The sequence below is a fragment of the Watersipora subatra genome, chromosome 5, assembly GCF_963576615.1.
Source record: "Watersipora subatra chromosome 5, tzWatSuba1.1, whole genome shotgun sequence".
NCBI classification, from domain to species: Eukaryota; Metazoa; Bryozoa; class Gymnolaemata; order Cheilostomatida; family Watersiporidae; genus Watersipora; species Watersipora subatra.
The window spans coordinates 33,636,835-33,657,314 of record NC_088712.1 but is presented as its reverse complement, the minus strand read 5'-3'; the positions used below and the strand labels follow the sequence as shown (position 1 = coordinate 33,657,314).

Genomic DNA, 20,480 nt, shown 5'->3' with positions numbered 1-20,480 from the left:
TTAAGTTTTATAGTGACACAGTTTATACTGGCCACAGTATGTTAAGTTTTATAGTGACACAGTTTAGACTGGCCACAGTATGTTAAGTTTTATAGTGACACAGTTTATACTGGCCACAGTATGTTAAGTTTTATAGTGACACAGTTTAGACTGGCCACAGTATGTTAAGTTTTATAGTGACACAGTTTAGACTGGCCACAGTATGTTAAGTTTTATAGTGACACAGTATAGACTGGCCACAGTATGTTAAGTTTTATAGTGACACAGTTTAGACTGGCCACAGTATGCTGAGTTTTATAGTAACACAGTTTATACTGACCACCAGATGAAACTCCTCTTGAAGTAAAGCAGTCATGATTAAGGCAATATGCACCCTCAAGCTCTCTGAAGTGTTAACTGGTTAACATTATAGTAACACAAAGATATCACTTTAAAAATCCTTGGAGGTTAAAAACTTGAATCATAACGATGGTTCAATTAATGTGATGCAAAGGTATAGTCACTCTTCATATAATGTATGATTAGCTGTGCTTCCCGGCGTTGCCCGGGTATTAAAAATCAGCTTATAAACAACAAAAAGTAATGAGAGTTGCCTCCCACTTGCTATTAGCCTGGCACATTGCCAATGGAAAATTTGAGTAAGCTTACTAATGGGAACTATTCGCCGCAGTAGCAGTAGTATTTGCGTAGTACGCACAGCTGTTGGGTATTTGCTCCCATATAGCGACATACATCGGCAAGCGAACAAATCAATCTCTGTTTATATCAATCTCTGTCAATATGGCGTCGGACTGGCGAACGGGAAGGTCCAAGATCAAATCTTCTTCGGTACGGATTCTTTATTCCAAGATTTTAATAACTATAGCTGAAGGGACACACATATCCACACACAAACTTTCAGAAATATGTATAGACTAGCTGTACAACCCCGGCGTTACCCGGGTAATAAAAAAAGTCTTTGAACAGAAAATTGACTTGTATTTAACATATAAAAACATTTGCTATTCTAACTTTCAAACTAAATATCATGAGAAAAGTGTTTTGTGTAATTGAAATAAATTAAGAGAGAAAATAAAAACAACTGTAAAGGTTTTCATACATTGTTAAACAACTTTTAAACTTCATATCATGAAGAAAATATTTCGTGCAGGTCAAATAAATTAAAAAAAAAAAACGACTATAAAAAGGTTGATGTAAAAGTGAAATAATTAGCAAGTAATAGCTAAAATAAGTCAGTTTGCTACAATTATAATAAAAGATGATTCGGTAATGATACAATTAGTACGAACTGAGAAAACAAAATAAAAATTCTAAATACATAGAATTAATAATAATAATCCTTGCATAGAAGTGTGTGTGTATAAAAAAGGTTACTGTTCCTCCAGACGCTATCCATCAAAACTTTGAATACGATGATACTGGTACCTCTCGATACCGGTACAAATGTAAAAATGAGATAACGTACTGGCTTTGTCTGACCGAACGGAGAGATCATGTTGAGGCTCTTCCACGGAAGCAATATAATTGTCCGCGTAAGAAGAATTGGCCTTGACCCCAGATCTAGCAATTGAACCTTACGCAAAATAGTTCCTAACAGGGGTGTCGTAACGCATGGGCGCATAGGTAAAATATTCAGTATGCGCTATAGCTAGAGGGACTAGTGCTGCATGATACCTTTGCATGTAAATTTGATTATTTGGTTTCTAAATATATCGAAATTCGAAAAATATCGAACATTGGAGTTATCTTCTTTCGACATATAATGTTAGGCTTAAACATGAATGATATAAGAGGATTTTGGTTAATATTGGATGAAAAAACAGGAGCTGTCCCCTCTTTACAATAAAGAGAATGAACAACTCCGGTTTTGCAAAATAACATAAGGCGATATTCTGATAAAATATCGGCTTCGATATTCATATCGATTTGAAAACTGACCAAATATAAAATCATCCACTGAAATATATCGTCACATCGAATTATATCATTTTATCGTGCAGCACTAAGAGGGACACATATATCCACCCACAAACTTTGAGAAATATATATACATGTATATATAGATAAGAAACATTGTCAACATGCAAGCTAGGGTGTGATGTAATTGCCTGTGTAACCTAACCTTAAGGAGGGTGTGATGTAATTGTCTGTGTATCCTAACCTTAAGGACTGTGTGATGTAATTGCCTGTGTAACCTAACCTTAAGGAGGGTGTGATGTAATTGTCTGTGTATCCTAACCTTAAGGACTGTGTGATGTAATTGCCTGTGTAACCTAATCTTAAGAAGGGTGTGATGTAATTGCCTGTGTAACCTAACCTTAAGGAAGGTGTGATGTAATTGCCTGTGTAACCTAACCTTAACGAGGGTGTGATGTAATTGCCTGTGTAACCTAACCTTAAAGAGGGTGTGATGTAATTGCCTGTGTAACCTAACCTTAAAGAGGGTGTGATGTAATTGCCTGTGTAACCTAACCTTAAAGAGGGTGCGATGTAATTGCCTGTGTAACCTAACCTAGAAGAGGGTGTGATGTAATTGCCTGTGTAAACTAACCTTACGGAGGGTGTGATATAATTGCCTGTGTAACCTAACCTTAAAGAGGGTGTGATGTAATTGTTTGTGTAACCTAACCTTAAAGAGGGTGTGATGTAATTGCCTGTGTAAACTAACCTTACGGAGGGTGTGATGTAATTGCCTGTGTAACCTAACCTTAAGGAGGGTGTGATGTAATTGCATGTGTAACCTAACCTTAAAAAGGGTGTGATGTAATTGCCTGTGTAAACTAACCTTAAGGAAGGTGTGATGTAATTGCCTGTGTAACCTAACCTTAAGGAGGGTGTGATGTAATTGTCTGTGTAACCTAACCTTAAAGGTTGACTTGCAACAAAATTCACATTACAGTTATTTGGTATCAAAAGATTCGCCATGTTTTACTCTGTTGTGTGGTATGTGCCAAATATGTGGAAATGTGATTAAAAGCTCTTAAAAGCTCAAAAACAAAAAGCCGCCGTAGATTGGAATCTCTTGATTTCCATGACGTATCCGCGCTGTATGGTTATTGTCTTGTCACGTGATGTTCTCGCGTGAATTGAAAGGCCAATGAAAAGCTCAATATCAAACTTATCGTAGCAATAGTTTATGATAATCACTTCGGGTTTTACCTAAGACCCCGTATCAAATATAGATGCTCGCTACTTTACAGTTTCGGCTTGGCCATTCCGTTCGACTATTCATGTCTGAGTTGCGATCATAAAAAATGTCAAATTCTGCCTGACGCAAAAACGCAAATTCTGCCTGACGTTTCGAGCCTGACGCTCTATCTGAAGAAGATCCTCAACAGAATCAAACCTCCCAGCAAGTAAGCACCGCCACTAGCCAGCTCTTATGTGCCAAGCTAGCTAGTAGTAATAGTTTTAGCTTGAGAGTGATAGAACGAATATTATTATACATGATTTTAATGATGATAATTATCGCTTCAATATTGCGAAAAAATAATTACAGATTTTTCTCGAATGACAACATTAACAATTTTAATATTTAAATCTAGTGCTGCACTGATATACTGTTGGATCACATCGACCTGATGTATTAGCTATGGTTGCATAGACATATCTGTTCATTTCTTTAGGAGCTAATACCACCGGCTACAGAGTGGTGTGCCTGCGAGCGTTGTCAAGACATGCCATCTCTTCCTGAATGTTTGTGCTGCCATTATGCTGAGTTTGCGCATTGTCTCCTTGACCGAGGGGAGCATGAATGCCTGCGTATGCATCCTGGTGTAAACGAATTTGTGGCGTCTGCACCCCTTGAGTTGAGGTGGAATAATTACCTGCGATATCATAGTGAGTTGGATATTCATTTAATGCCAACAACACCAAGGCTATGCTAATGTGTCAAGCATTATCTACAATTCTTGTGTTACACATTTAATGCATCAGTTGAACACACATATTCTGAACTCGTGGAACACAAGGAGAACTGGTATATTTGGCTTGTACACTTACTACAGTAGAGAGTGTATTAGTTTTATGATTTTATTATATAAAGATCGAGATTATTTTGATGATCAGCAATTATTGTTTTTCAATAGTTGTTTTGGTAGATAATCTATTCCCATTTGGAGAGCCATCGCCAAATGCTCGGAAAAGGTTGTGTGCATACCGCAATCTTGTGTTTTGGTTTATGCCGCAAATCTTGTTTGCAAGTCTGCAAACTCTTCTTCATCATCCGTTGGTGGGAAAAGAGCCCGAATCTTAGACACCAAGCATGCAGGTAGAGGCCGTCGCTCACGGTGACAAATTTGCGGCATAAGCCAAAACACAAGCTTGCAGTATGCACACAACCTTTGTAACAACATCCGTTGTAATGGACCTCACTCTCAGGCCGTGGGAAATTAGATCGGACTGGCATCGCTTGAAGCCTTTCAGCTCCATGGTGTTAGAGCTGATGGTCTCTGTTGACTGCAAAGTAAAGAAAGTTACGACCAACAATTACTTTCACATTATTTGAATGAACTATTTAGCTAGATGAGCAACTTCATGTTTATGTATTGATAACTACTAAAAAATTTGGGTTTTTGTCAGGCTGTGAAGTAAAAACTGTCAAAGTTTTACCTTGACAAGATGGCTGCTGACTATTAAACCGCAGCTCCGATCCATCATAGTGTAGGCTCTGTATAGTGCGCAATGCCCCGGACTATCGCATCTACCGTCACCTGCCAAATCAAGCTCCCAATCGATTGCTGCCATCAATCCCTCGTTATGCAGGGTGTACTGCTCAGCAATACACTGTAAAATATTGTAAAACTTCATTATACAAGATTAATTTGTATCATTATCATTAGTCTAAGAATGTAGAATTCTCTTCCCCCTTTTTGTGCTATATTATGATGAAGAATCAGAATTTTGAATTATAATATATTTTGCTTGAAGGATGACATATTTTCATTTAAAAAAAAAATTGTTTCTAAATGTTGTTATTCAATTAGTGTGCCAAGCTTTTACTCACATTTTCCAAGTTTATGAGTAAATATTAACACTCATACCATGTAAGTGTTCTCTTTGTTGGTAGGGGCAAACGCTGTGGCTTGGTATTGCGATGTTCAGGAGCGACAGAAAACAGAGGTTCTGCGTAAGGCATCCGCCAGAAAAGAGTGATGCAGCTGCCAGCAGGGGATTGATGGCGTGAGCTCTGTTCACTCTGGCAGTTGTTTCCCAAGTGTACGATCGGTGACAGGAGGCATATGTAACCTTGAACTCTACCCATCCGCCTTCTCGCACCATCGTGAATGAGCAGGGGAGGGCGCAGGTGTGACAGTGAAATAGTCGCTGGAGTGCTGTCACACTTACTATTATTTTCTCCTCTTTGAAGGAGGATTCGGTTCTGAAATCACAACACAATAGTTGACTTGCAATAAGATTTGTACAACATCATTTCCTGTTATTATATCATATTTGCTTGATCAGAAAAAGAATAAATATATAGCCATGCAATCATGACACAGATTTTACAAAACCCTATCAGAATCCATGATATTGTAAAGATAAAATGTGAGTAATAACTCTATGGATATTTTTTATATTTTGTCAAGTTTGGTTTAGTTCAGCTCTATCTTACATGTAATTGGAGAGCGTTTGACGCTGGCCAACATAGCGCTCAAACTCTTCCCAGTCTTCAGTGATTGGCACAAACTCTTCATCTAATACTAATAATAATCAACTAATAATATTAATATGCTATTAACATGATACCAGAAAATGACAATAACTATTTTATATAACATATCTATAAGTGAGTGGGGTTAAGAAATTTGGCGAAATTAATCGTGAAACAACATTATTTTATCAATTATATATTAATATATTACGTTTTACAGATAGATATGCAGTATGAATTAGTTTTGTTATTATAATAAGAATAATACACGTAATTAAAAAGATAAAATACTAATAATATAATATTACAATTAAATGACATTAATATTGTTATATTAAATATAGATTAATACAGTACTATTAGGAGAATACTAGATAATAACCCGAGTTACAACTACTAATACAAGTAGTTCATAAAATAAATTACTCACGTGCTTTGGTGATATGTGGAGTATGCAAACAGGTTAGAAAACATGTCGTCTTTGAACTGGCGAAAACAAAGGTAAGAGTAAGCAGGCGAATAAATAAAGTTTGTCACATCCAGCTTCACCCAGTTGCTCCACGCCCGGTGAAGGTCTGGTCTTTTCTCAGCTCTTGGCCAAAAAAAGGTGCTTCTCAGCTGCACAAACACTATGTGGCGCGTTAGACATGACGAATTGAAATAAACAAGTTTAATATGAGAAAGCGTGTTTGCTATTTGCGATAGATCAAACTTGAACTGAAACTAACATTATCTGATCATGTGACTTACACTTCCCGCTATATGGCGCGAAAAATTTCTACAGCATTTTTCAACCATCATAGCGGACCAAAAGGCTCATCATTTTTATCAGAGAATGATATGCAATCGTTCAAGCTAAGCTTAAAAAACTAAACATATTTTTATGCTATGTTTTGAGATATCAGTGCTCAAAGTTGCAGCATTACGATGCCGATAAAATAGACGCGTAAGAACAATAGACATGGTTTTTATTGCAAGCGTGAAGTATATTTGTGAAAATAGTTCGACGAATAAGGATGCATGAAAGTGTAAACATAAACTATCTCGCACACATTTTAGCCGTTTTAGCACACATACGTCACATTTTAGCCGTTTTGGAAAACGAATCCAAACTAGGGCGGTCTCGTGTGGCTGCGATTTTCTGTTCGTTTTTTAGCTTTTACGAGCTTTTAATCACATTCCCACATATTTGGCACTTACAACACAATAGAGTAAGACATGGCGAATCTTTTGATACCAAATAACTGTAATGTGAATTTTGTTGCAAGTCAACCTTTAAGGAGGGTGTGATGTAATTGTCTGTGTAACCTAACCTTAAAGAGGGTGTGATGTGATTGCCTGTGTAACCTAACCTTAAAAAGGGTGTGATGTAATTGCTTGTGTAACCTAATTTGAAGGAGGGTATGATGTAAATGCCTGTGTAACCTAGCCTTAAGGGGGATGTGATGTAATTGCCTGTGTAACCTAACCTTAAGGAGGGTGTGATGTAATTGCATGTGTAACCTAACCTTAAAAAGGGTGTGATGTAATTGCCTGTGTAAACTAACCTTAAGGAAGGTGTGATGTAATTGCCTGTGTAACCTAACCTTAAGGAGGGTGTGATGTAATTGCCTGTGTAACCTAACCTTAAGGAGGGTGTGATGTAATTGTCTGTGTAACCTAACCTTAAAGAGGGTGTGATGTGATTGCCTGTGTAACCTAACCTTAAAAAGGGTGTGATGTAATTGCTTGTGTAACCTAATTTGAAGGAGGGTATGATGTAAATGCCTGTGTAACCTAGCCTTAAGGGGGATGTGATGTAATTGCCTGTGTAACCTAACTTGAAGGCTGGTGTAATGTAATTGCCTGTGTAACCTAACCTTAAAGAAGGTGTGATGTAATCGCCTGTGTAACCTAACCTTAAGGAGGGTGTGATGTAATTGTCTGAGTATCCTAACCTTAAGAAGGATGTGATATAATTGCCTGTGTATCCTAACTTTAAGGACTGTGTGATGTAATTGCCTGTGTATCCTAACCTTAAGGACTGTGTGATGTAATTGCTTGTGTAACCTAACCTTAAGGAGGGTGTGATGTAATTGTCTGTGTATCCTAACATTAAGGAGGGTGTGGTGTAATAGCCTGCGTAACCTAACCTTAAAGGATAGAGAAAGCATAATATTATTATGCTTTATTAGTTATCTTGAGGTGTTGACTGATGTTCTAAAAAAAGAATCAAGGAGATTGACCAACTAGAAGCTGAGATGTAGCCAGCCAAACACAGGTCTACCTAATAAAGAATCAGAGGAAAACCCTTCGAAAATCCTGAAAACTGTGACATATGAAATCGACTTAATGTTCATGTGCCGGAGTTGCACACCCTTACGGCCGTTACGTATAATGATTGTTTTGGCTACGAGATGTGAAACGCTTCTCGCGATAGTGAATAATTTACAGACTAGCTCTGGTTTCTCAGGAAAATCAAGCAAACATTGTGTGGTAAAGGCATTTGCCCACAACCCCTCGCCGTGATTTTTCAAAACAGAAGAGCAGATTTTGACTATTGCGCTTCAACTTTTAAACCATAACTGCCACGAACAACTTTTATCGTATTTGCTAAGTAAATCAGACATGCTGATTCCGATTTTGTAATTAAAATAAAGATTAGGCCACTAACTTTCAGAGTAATAAAGGATTTTTTATAGCGTTTTAATATCGGTCTCGAAAACAACACGATCGGCATAACAAGCTCCGCCCATAAATACTTGACGTAACCTAGCTTTTTAGGAACAGAAATTACGTAGATATGTTTAGACCGATTTAGAATAATAGAGATGGGTGTTTTAAAATCTATTAATATCTAAATCCAGCTTTAAAAATAATATCAGTCTTTTCTGAAAGGTAGATGAGCTATTTAGCATTGCATATTTAAAAAGCGCGATAACAACGCTAGCTTGTGATAAAACCGCGCTTTTTGAGCTCGTTTTTCTCGGCGTCCAGCCCATTTAAACGTCATGTAACAAGCTGCGAGCAATTTTAAATAGTTTATATCCCTTTCATAAAAAACTGAAACTATTTTACAGGCTGGATTTAGATAATAATGGGTTTTAAGACACCCATCTCTATTATTCTAAATCGGACTAAACTTTCCTAACTTCCGTTTCTGAAAAAGCTAGGTTTCGTCACATATTTATGGGCGGAGCTTGTAATGCCGATTGTGTTGTTTTCGAAACGGATATTGAAACGCTTTAAAAAAGCCTAAATGACTTTGAAGGTTAGTGGACTAATCTTTATTTTGAGTACAAAATCGGAATCAGCGTGTCTGATTTACCTAGTAAATACAATAAAAGTTGTTCGTGACAGTTATGGTTTAAATCAATCTCCACGGATATGTTCCGAAGATCCTCTGTTCAACGAACGGCGCGTGTATAGTCTATATGCGACATCCGCGATCGCAGTTCGTTTAGAATAAGAAATGGAAATGTGAATTTTTGTTCATTCGTCATTTTTCTACTGTGTATCTACTGCAGCATTTAATTGATTTTCATGATTATCGTCACTATTAAAAGACTGTAAGTTCACTACAGCCATACTCTTAAAAAGAATAACTTGACCGTGCTGCTCTTGCTGTAAGAAAAGAAAACGATAACTTTTGATTTGATTTTTCTATTGATCTATTATCTTATCTATGATTATTTTTATGATTAATATAATAATCATAATGCATATTATACAAAATAATAATATAACTGCGTATAGAATAAATGATGTAACCAATATAATTTGTAGAAAGTGATAGCAGAATGTTGCGAAATAATAGATGCGTGTAATTATTTTATTCTAAAACTAATCTACACGTCAGAGGGACTGGTTCGGAATTCTCAGAGCAATGATTGTTAGGCCCAATTTGATTGTTCTATACTTCTAGGGATTAAACCAACTAAAACGCCGTGATTGTTATAGGAGAGCGCATTAGTTGGCTTAATTGACCAATGGCACACAAGTCGATTTCATACGTCATATATTGATGATTACCAAAACACTTATGTTTTTGGTAGACCTGTGTTTAGCTGGCTATATCTCAGCTTCTGGTTGGTCAATCTCCTTGATTCTTTTTTTAGAACATCAGTCAACACCTCAAGATAAATAATAACGCATAAAAATATTATGCTTTCTCTATTCTTCAAAGAGGGTGTGATGTAATTGCCTGTGTAACCTAACTTGAATGAGTGTGTGGTGTAATTGCCTGTGTAACCTAACCTTAAGGAGGGTGTGATGTAATTGCCTGTGTAACCTAACTTGAATGAGTGTGTGGTGTAATTGCCTGTGTAACCTAACCTTAAGGAGGGTGTGATGTAATTGCCTGTGTAACCTAACTTGAATGAGTGTGTGGTGTAATTGCCTGTGTAACCTAACCTTAAGGAGGGTGTGATGTAATTGCCTGTGTAACCTAACTTGAATGAGTGTGTGGTGTAATTGCCTGTGTAACCTAACCTTAAGGAGGGTGTGATGTAATTGCCTGTGTAACCTAACTTGAATGAGTGTGTGGTGTAATTGCCTGTGTAACCTAACCTTAAGGAGGGTGTGATGTAATTGCCTGTGTAACCTAACCTTAAGGAGGGTGTGATACTTACATCTTCTTCCACTTGATCTGCCTCTTTTTGTCTCTGTAACTCGAAGGCTAATTCTCTTTGGCGTCTCTCCGACTCTTCCTTGCGCCTGCGACCCTTTTCAGCCTGTTCTTGCCTGCATAGAAATTTATCACTTTTATTTCCTTATGTTTGAAGGATTATTATCACTAACGATTGCAAAAGGTGAATTATCTACAAAGAATTTAACCTGATCCGTTTGAAAAATTGCCTTGTTTGTCATTAAATTGTAATCGTAAACTGGCCCATTAGCCCCGAAACCATGGGGCGCCCTTATGGATTTTATGTTCCAATCACATGCTCCTCACAAGGGTTAATGAATTGCAGTATTTTCGCGATGGCTGAAATAGATGAGACAACACAAGAGGCACACAACAGGTTGAAGAATTGTCATTGACAGAGGGTAAGGGTAAACCCTTTGTCAATAGGTTGTAAGTTAATGGTTGTAAAATGAGATTATCAGCCCCTTGCCATCTAACCGACATGGTCAGTAAATGATGTCAATGTTTCACTAAAAAGACATTGATGAAAACAGTGTAGAGAGGATAATTTAAGCTCAGGGTATCTAAGCCAAACTCAGGACTTCTTGAAATGTCGACCCACATTTCAAGTTTTTTACAAGTGAAAAAATGTGCCTAGGAAACCGTAACACATTCTTAATGGAACAGTAGAAATGCAATACAATGTATGTAACTTGTCGTCTTACAACAAACTGATCAAGGGAGGTAATTTTTAAATTAGGTCTAATATCAAGCAACGGGAAAAATTAGCTGTTTATTTGAGTGTCTCAAATTGATCTTTGCACTTCCTGTAGCTGATCACAAACTACAATAGTGATACAGCGCTGAATTTCAACTTGTTTATTAATTAACTATGGTTACGCCCCACTATTCCGACGATAGACAAGCCAAGCTATAGTGACTATTGTCAAGTATTTGTAAGAAAGATAACTACCGGTATATGATTCACACAGCAAGTCTTGGTTTACTAGTGGCTTGTGCTATACAAGATCTTAATAACTAGTAACCTACAATCTGCTAGGACATCCCTTGTAAACATGTAAAAGTGGGTCTATGATCAGAGCAATACATCTGTAGTCTGACTACGAGCGGGCAACCAACCTATAATACATTTGATTAGTTTTTACTGGTAAAAATCTAATCAAATCAAACTAATCAAATACCAGTAACTAATCAAATACCAGCTTGATAAATCAAATCAAAATCAAACTACCAGTAAAAACTGAAATAAATGGTGTTTCAACAAACTGAAGCTCATTGAAGTGCAAACAAAATCGCAATCAGATTGTTTTTTTAAATATGACATACGGTATCTATTTTATTAATGTTATATTATACACTAGTACCCTGGCAGTATGTATATATATATTATACACTAGTACCCTGGCAGTATGTATATATATTATACACTAGTACCCTGGCAGTATATATATATATATATATTATACACTAGTACCCTGGCAGTATGTATATATATTATACACTAGTACCCTGGCAGTATGTATATATATTATACACTAGTACTCTGACAGTATATATATATATATATATATATATATTATACACTAGTACCCTGGCAGTATGTATATAAATATATTTTACACCAGCACCCTGGCAGTATATATATATATTATACACTAGTACCCTGGCAGTATGTATATATATTATACACTAGTACCCTGGCAGTATATATATATATTATACACTAGTACCCAGGCAGTATATATATAATATAATATATATATATATATAATATATATGTATAATACATATATATATATATGTATTATACACTAGTACCTTGGCAGTATATATATATATTATACACTAGTACCCTGGCAGTATGTATATATATTATACACTAGTACCCTGGCAGTATATATATATATATATACAGTCAAACATGGATAACTCGTCCACGGATAGCTCGAACACATGGTTAATTCGAACATTTCCTTTGGTCCGTTCCCACGTAATGATAAATTGCTATAGATAACTCGAACTCAACACTGTTAATTCGAACTGTTTTTTGCCCAACAGCTACTGAAACGGTTGTTATCGCTTTAGAAAATCACTTTATTCAAAGCCATAGAGGTAAACTTCATCTTTTCGTAATTCATAAGCGTCGTTATTACCACCATCGGCAAAATATTTTTGTCAACGACTTTTCTAAAAGTTTGATGAAATTTGATTTATACTGCGATACGATGAATAGCATGGGCTAGCCGGGTCACGCGCGCAAGGATTTTCGCCACGCACATACAAAACAAAAATCGCATGTTGTTTTGTATGTGCGTGGCGAAAATCCTTGAATGCGTGACCCGGCTAGCCCGTGATGAATAGTTTTCCGACGTTGATTCCGTGTTGAATCAACGTCGGAATGTTGAATGTTTAAAACGTCTTAAAAAATATTGTAATTAAACGTATACGTTGTTTGAGCTACAAAAAACTATTCATCGTTTGACTTAAACACAGAATACGTGTGTACATTCAATAAGTATCTATTAAAAAAGCGTGAGTGATATAGAATGTACCGTAAAACCTCGTAAAACTTCTAATTGAACTGCCTCGGAGTGTTGCTCTTAATGAATCCCAGGTAAAGTAAGGTAATCTGCATAAACTTCAAGAAAAAACGGCAAAATTGATCGTTGGTAAAACCCCAAAAGAAAAAAATGTCTTTTCTTTTGAGCATTTCAACAACGATCAAGTTTTGCCAATGTCAATCTGAAAAACGTCCTGGCAATAACATCACCTCAAACAACAAACCAATCTCAAGTGATAGAAAAATCTCTATACTTTTTCATGAAAACGTTTTAAACTTTACATTAGAAGCATTTAATTTGAAACAAGCCATTTGTGCTTTTGATTTATATTATAGTTTGTATATGTACATAGTTTGTATATGTACATGTATCTACTAATAAATAAATAAATATATGGACTTGTGACAGTGCTCTGATAACTTGAACGCTCTGATAATTCGAACACTTTTGCTCGGTCCCTTGAAGTTCGAGTTATCCATGTTTGACTGTATATATATATATATATACAGTCAAACATGGATAACTCGCCCACGGATAGCTCGAACACATGGTTAACTCGAACGGTTTCTTTGGTCCGTTCCCACGTAATGATAAATTGCTATAGATAACTCGAACTCAACACTGTTAACTCGAACTGTTTTTTGCCCAATGGCTAACGAAACGGTTGTTATCGCTTTAGAAAATCACTTTATTCCAAGCCATAGAGGTAAACCTCAACTTTTCGTAATTCATAAGCGTCGTTATTACCACCATCGGCAAAATATTTTTGTCAACGACTTTTCTAAAGGTTTGGTGAAATTTGATTTATACCAAACATCCGCTTAGCGATCGCCCTTCGGAAGCAAGGTAAAGTGAGGTAATCTTTGCATAAACTTCAAGAAAAATTGGCAAAATTGATCGTGGGTAAAACGCTCAAAAGAAAAAGACGTCTTTTCTTTTGAGCATTTCAACAATGATCAAGTTTTGCCAATGTCAATCTAAAAAACGTCCGGGCAATAACATCACCTCAAACAACGAACCAATCTCAAGTGATAGAAAAATCTTTATACTTTTTGATAAAAACGTTTTAAACTTTACATTAGAAGCATTTAATTTGAAACAAGCCATTTGTGCTTTTGATTTATATTATAGTTTGTATATGTACATGTATTTACTAATAAATAAGTAAATACATGGACTTATGACAGTGCTCTGATAACTTGGACGCTCTGATAATTCGAACACTTTCGCTCGGTCCCGTGAAGTTCGAGTTAACCATGTTTGACTGTATATATATATACAGTATATATATATATATATACATACATATATATACTTTCATACTATGTTTTATATACGTATATTATACACTAGTACCCTGGCAGTATATATACCTATTATATACTAGTACCCTGGCAGTTCAGCGTGCTGTGAGCAATTGTCCAGTATAATAATCAACTGTACAACTGTGCGAAAGACAGTGATTGGCACAGGTGGTCAAGTGTCGGTCTACCAAAGTGAAAGTCGTTAGATAAAATCCCTTTGAAAGCAATCTTTTCTTAATAATTTAAAGTGGCTTTGGATGGACGGATGGACAAACACAGCTCTTATTATAGTAAAGACTGCAAGTTTAGTACTACAGACTACTAGTACTAACAGTAGTTCATGCCTGATGGCCTCAGAATTGCATCTCAAAATCTGAATGCAAATACATAATTGTCTTGTTTATTATATTGATATAGTATTCATTGATAAATCAGTTCATTCCACAAAATGCTGCGGGGCAGGTCAAATAGCCTCCAGTGCGTCGATAGATCAGGTCAGAGTATGTATGGAGAGAACATCTCATCACATACAGCCTACTCTCCATGAGTTTACAGGTAGAGCTTGGGCGGAAAGAACCGTATATTGTAATCAGACTGGAGATCCCTACTTGTGTCGGCATCTTAGCATCTGTCCACCATGGCATTCTGGTGCCACAACTATGCATTGGCGGACATTCATTCAGCATCATTCTTCCTATAACAAATTAATAGTTAGTTAACAAGAGCGGATGAATACTGAAATATGGAAACAAATGAGTGAGAGCGATCTGAATACTAGCAGAGCAACTAAAAGAATCCTAATAGAGAACAACTTAACAATATCTGCTCACCATCCAATGTTTATCAACTTTTGTTTGCCAAATTAATTGTGTAATGTTTGCTACTATATGGAGAATTGTGTAATGTTTGCTACCATATGGAGGACTGTGTAATGTTTGCTACCATATGGAGGATTGTGTAATGTTTGCTACCATATGGAGGATTGTGTAATGTTTGCTACCATATGGAGGATTGTGTAATGTTTGCTACCATATGGAGAATTGTGAGACTTGATAACTCTTTTCATCTATCACGCAGAGAAAAAAACCTTGTGGGAAGAAACATCTCATACGCAAGCTCATAATTACTACGCCTCTTTGCTTTATAAATTGGAGCTATGCGAAGGGTGAAATGATCTGTTGAAGGAAGCTGGTTCTATAAAAACGGCGTAAAGGTTTAACTACTCAGTGAATTTAGAGCTGACACAGAAACAGCAGAGAGAAAACTAGATAGAGTCAGCAAGTAACTAACCTGCAGGAAAGAGAGAAAACTAGAGAGTTAGTAAGTAGCTAACCTGCAGGAAAGAGAGAAAACTAGAGAGTTAGTAAGTAACTAACCTGGAGGAAAGAGAGAAAACTAGAGTGTTAGTAAGTAACTAACCTGCAGGAAAGAGAGAAAACTAGAGAGTTAGTAAGTAGCTAACCTGCAGGAAAGAGAGAAAACTAGAGTGTTAGTAAGTAACTAACCTGCAGGAAAGAGAGAAAACTAGAGAGTTAGCAAGTAACTAACTTGCAGGAAAGAGAGAAAACTAGAGAGTTAGTAAGTAACTAACCTGCAGGAAAGAGAGAAAACTAGAGAGTGTTAGTAAGTAACTAACCTGCAGGAAAGAGAGAAAACTAGAGAGTTAGTAAGTAACTAACCTGCAGGAAAGAGAGAAAACTAGAGAGTTAGTAAGTAACTAACCTGCAGGAAAGAGAGAAAACTAGAGAGATTCAGTAACTAACCTGCAGCTCCTGAGAATCTAAACCAGTCCTTGTCACGGTAGGAATCGCACGCCCACTCAGTCATATTCTGCCCTGCTGGCCTGATGTCACTTCCGCTCTTGTCCATTCTCCAACTCTCTGTCAGATTCTTCGCTGTTAAACACTCCCTCGGTGTGAATGTTTGAGGTTTCATGGAAGTGGCGTATGTTGACAGAGAGGTTGTCGAGTTGAGAGCTGACGCATTACTAGCAGTTTGATTTTGTTTGCGACAGTCAATGAGGGCCTTTACTAACTTTTCATAAAGCTCTTTGGTCACTTCGAGATAAACACCAATTCTCTCTTCGCTCTCCAGACTTCGTTTAACACTCGGCAAGTTGCCGCATGATTCTATCAAATGCTGATACAGGATTTTAGTCTGTTCACGATAGACGAATAGCTCTTGCTCTGAACTATCGTAGCTAAAACCTGCTCGGTGTCCGCAAGGGAACAGGACTAACAGAGATAAGAGCAAATTCCACGACATGGAGGACATTGAGATCTGAGAAAAAATACTTTTGATAAAGAAAGCTCACACAACTTTCAAAGGCTTACGTACGACAGCTTATGTTTGTTCCCACACCTGCTAGACTGTTGAATCCAAGAGAAGACTATGTGAATATTGTAACCGACATAACTCTACACTAAAGGTCAAGGCTGTATGATCAAGCCTTTTAGGCTAGTGAGAACTAAGCTCCGAAGTAAGTGGCAGTGGCAAATAGCATATTGCCTTTAAAGTTTGACTTGCAACAAAATTCACATTACAGTTATTTGGTATCAGAAGATTCACCATGTTTTACTCTGTTGTGTTGTAGGTGCCAAATATGTGGAAATGTGATTACAAGCTCTTAAAAGCTCAAAAACGAAAAGCCGCCGTAGATTGGAATCTGTTTATTTATTTGACGTAGTGATTACAGTTTGGTTATTGTTTTGTCACATGATGTTCTCACGCGAACTGAAAGGCCAATAAAAAGCTCAATATAAAACTTATCGTAGCACTAGTTTATGACAAACACTTCGGGTTTTACCGAAGCCCCCGTATCAAATATAGATGCTCGCTACTTTACAGTTTTGTGTCGGCTTGATCGAAACGTCAAGTCACAATCTGATCACGTGACCCAATACTTCGCAAATAATTTTTGCAGCACTTTTGGATTATCACAGGTGACCAACAGGCTCGTCATGATTATCAGACAATGATATGTACTCCTTCGAGGTTAAGTTAAAAAATTAAATGAATTTTTACGGTAAGTTATAAGATATCATTGCTAAAAGTTACAGCGTTACAATGACGATAAAACAGACGCGTAAGAACAATAGACATGGTTTTATTGAATGCGTGAAGTATACTTGTGAAAATATTTCGACGAATAAGGTTGCATGAAAGTGTAAACAGAAACCATCTATCACAGCTATGTCATATTTAAGCCGTTTTGGAAAGAGAATTCAAACTACGGCGGTCTCGTGTGGCTGCGATTAACTGTTCGTTTTTTAGCTTTTAAGAGCTTGTAATCACATTCCCACATATTTTGCACCTACAACACAAACAGAGTAAGACATGGTGAATTTTTTGATATCAAATAACCGTAAAGTGAATTTTATTGCAAGTCAACCTTTAAAGATAGGTTTGACTGCGTAGCAATTGGTTGTGTAGTGGGGTGCCTGTGTATAGCAGAATGTCTAGGCATAGAGAGATAAGGTCATGTATAGCCATGTTTCAACCATTCAGTCCAGAGCCATTGAGAGCCATTACACTCAATGGCTCTGAATCAGTCAGCTAGCACACAGGCTATAAACTTTGTAAACACGCTATTTTGCAAGACAGCGCCGAGTTGGCTTACAGGCTTCCTCGCAGAGTAGTAAAAGTGTTGGAAGACTTTGTTCAGAGCAGAGTTATATCTACCGAGTCTTCCATTTCCCTTTGGCCAGTGCTAACCAGTTCTAACGAGTGAAGATAACAACCTCAATGCAATGTAAACTACCAGACATCAACAGCAATAAACTATCTTACAGAAACTTCCAGATAAGTTTTTACCACAAGAGAGTTTGTCACACTGAGTTCATGTAAGCTGTAGACACTCCAATAAAACTGCAAACACGTTACAAACACTATGAGACCTTCCAAAATAAATAAAAAATCCTAAAACTGTCATGAGAATCGGCAGAGTTCTCTATAATTAGTTGTTGATCACATAGAAATCGGTGCCAAAATGCAGATCACAGCCTGAAGGCATCTCGATTTGAATGGTTAAAACTGGCTCTCAATGGATACAAATACAACTATTCAGCTGATTGCATAATATCCACCCACTGGCGGGCCGTATCCACCCGTAAACAGTCATGGCGCGTTTACACCGGCCGACACCGACTCCGATTAGGTGCCAATACCCCGACTCAGACAGGTACCTCAGACATTTCACGTATGGGTGCCGACACCGACTCCCCCTTTACATTGCAACGATCAAACGATTTTTGTCGGTACCAACAGCCAATCACAGCGTTTCGCCGTTCTGACCTTTACCCGACCACGCGAAGACGAGTACACATAAAAATCAACGCGCTTGATGTGGAAAATTATATACTAGTACTACACTACTACTACTGCTCCTACTACTACCGCTAGAAGCAACTACTGAATGCCAAGCAATGAATGAATGATGAGGCAATGAGAATCCGAGCAAAGAACTGTACGTACAGTTCTTTCGTCCGAGTAATTATAATAAATAAAATGAATAATGAAGAAGATTGAATGGTGAATGTATATTTGTGGTAGTAGTAATGTGGTGGACGCCGGGCCAACACTTGACACTTCTTTTAATTATTTGTTTGTATATATTTTATTTGTCTGTAAATATTTTATTATATGGGTTGTCCTTTTTATTCCCTTTTTATTGTTGGCCTTGTTACTCGTTATGCTATCAATTGTCGTCGTTTATGTTGTCATATCAACGCACTAGCGGGCCTAATTATTGGCCATTTAAACATTGTAAGCCGGTGTTCTCACTCGGTCCCGTTAGCCGGAACGGGCAATTTTATTGTATATAAGGGAGCAACACTCACTTAGTAGACAGAGCAAATGGCCGTACGCTCCTCGGTTAGTGAATTTCCTTCGCTAATAAAACATTGAATGAAATCACACGCAATTTATTTCTGTATGACATAATCTAGATCGTGTCAAGTAAGGGCCGGCAAATTCCTTTACAGTAGTACTAGTAGTAGAACTAGTAGTAGTACTAGTAGTAGTCGTACAACTGGCTATTCACTTTTAATTAATTTAAATTAAAGAACTAACTTGATTTTTTGGTACTCTCGCGTTCACATCGTTGCTAGCCATGCTGGTTCACTATTAAAAAGAGAACGAGGGAAAGTTTAATGACAGTCTCCTAGCCTCTCATTAAACCTAGCCCTTTCGTTTCATAAACTTAGCACTGTCATTAAAGCCTAGGCTCATTCAACCAGAGGCTCCTAGCTTCTGATTGGCTGATGAGCGTCCGATTTGTCGGTGCAACCGGGCACTGCTGGGTTTCTCTGACACCGACTTTCAGATCGATGCCGACACCGATCTTTTTGTTCACACCTTCCGACACCAACTCATCAAATTTGTCTGTGCACGACAAAATCGGCCAGTGTAAACGCACCATAAGTTATTCCATCACATACATACAATTACACTAATCTTAAAATACCAGTAATAGATACAGCAGGTACAGTATCAGTGATAGATACAGCAGGTACAATACTAGTAATAGATACAACAGGTACAACACCAGTGATAGATACAGCAGGTACAATATCAGTGATAGATACAGCAGGTACAATACTAGTGATAGATACAGCAGGTACAATACCAGTGATAGATACAACAGGTACAATATCAGTGATAGATACAGCAGGTACAATACCAGTAATAAATACAGCAGGTACAATACTAGTGATAGATACAGCAGGTACAATACCAGTGATAGATACAGCAGGTACAATATCAGTGATAGATACAACAGGTACAATATCAGTGATAGATACAGCAGATAAAAATATATACACCTTATATATACAAATAATACAAATATATACAAAATAGCCTTCACAACCTTTTTTGTATTATATAGGTATATACTTAAATCAGAATTGCACCCCGTTGTCCATAAAAGTGCTCGAAGTTTCCTGAGCTGATATATAAAATAGATAATAAAAGAGCAGTGTAAAATTTGTAATTTTACACTGCTCTTTTATTACCTATTTTATATATATATATACGTATATATATGTATGTATAAAGTATATATATGTATATATATACATATATATATACACAAAAAGGGTGTGAAGGCCCAGTTATAAAAGGCATTAGGACCAATACAGGATTAGGACTATACACAATTAGGACCAATACAGGCCCAGTTGATAGAATACATTAAAATTCAGCACTTTATCACTATTGTAGATGTGATCAGCTAGCTACAGGAAGTGCAAAGAAAAGTTTAAGACAGTTTAATAAGCAGCAAGTTTTTACTCGTCGTGTTATATTAAACCTGATTTAAAAATTGCTTTCTTTGA

At 36.9% G+C, this 20,480-nt stretch overlaps 1 protein-coding gene across 4 annotated transcripts in view; it reads right to left on the bottom strand.

Annotated features, from left to right (window-relative positions):
* LOC137396471 (zinc finger C2HC domain-containing protein 1C-like) overlaps positions 1–20,480 on the bottom strand; it is a 62,893-nt gene that overhangs the window by 15,391 nt on the left and 27,022 nt on the right. For all 4 annotated transcript variants that reach the window (XM_068082759.1, XM_068082762.1, XM_068082760.1 and 1 more), the window contains one exon: positions 10,264–10,375. In XM_068082759.1, coding sequence (XP_067938860.1) covers positions 10,264–10,375 — 112 coding nt within the window. The remainder of the gene's footprint in view (positions 1–10,263; positions 10,376–20,480) is intronic.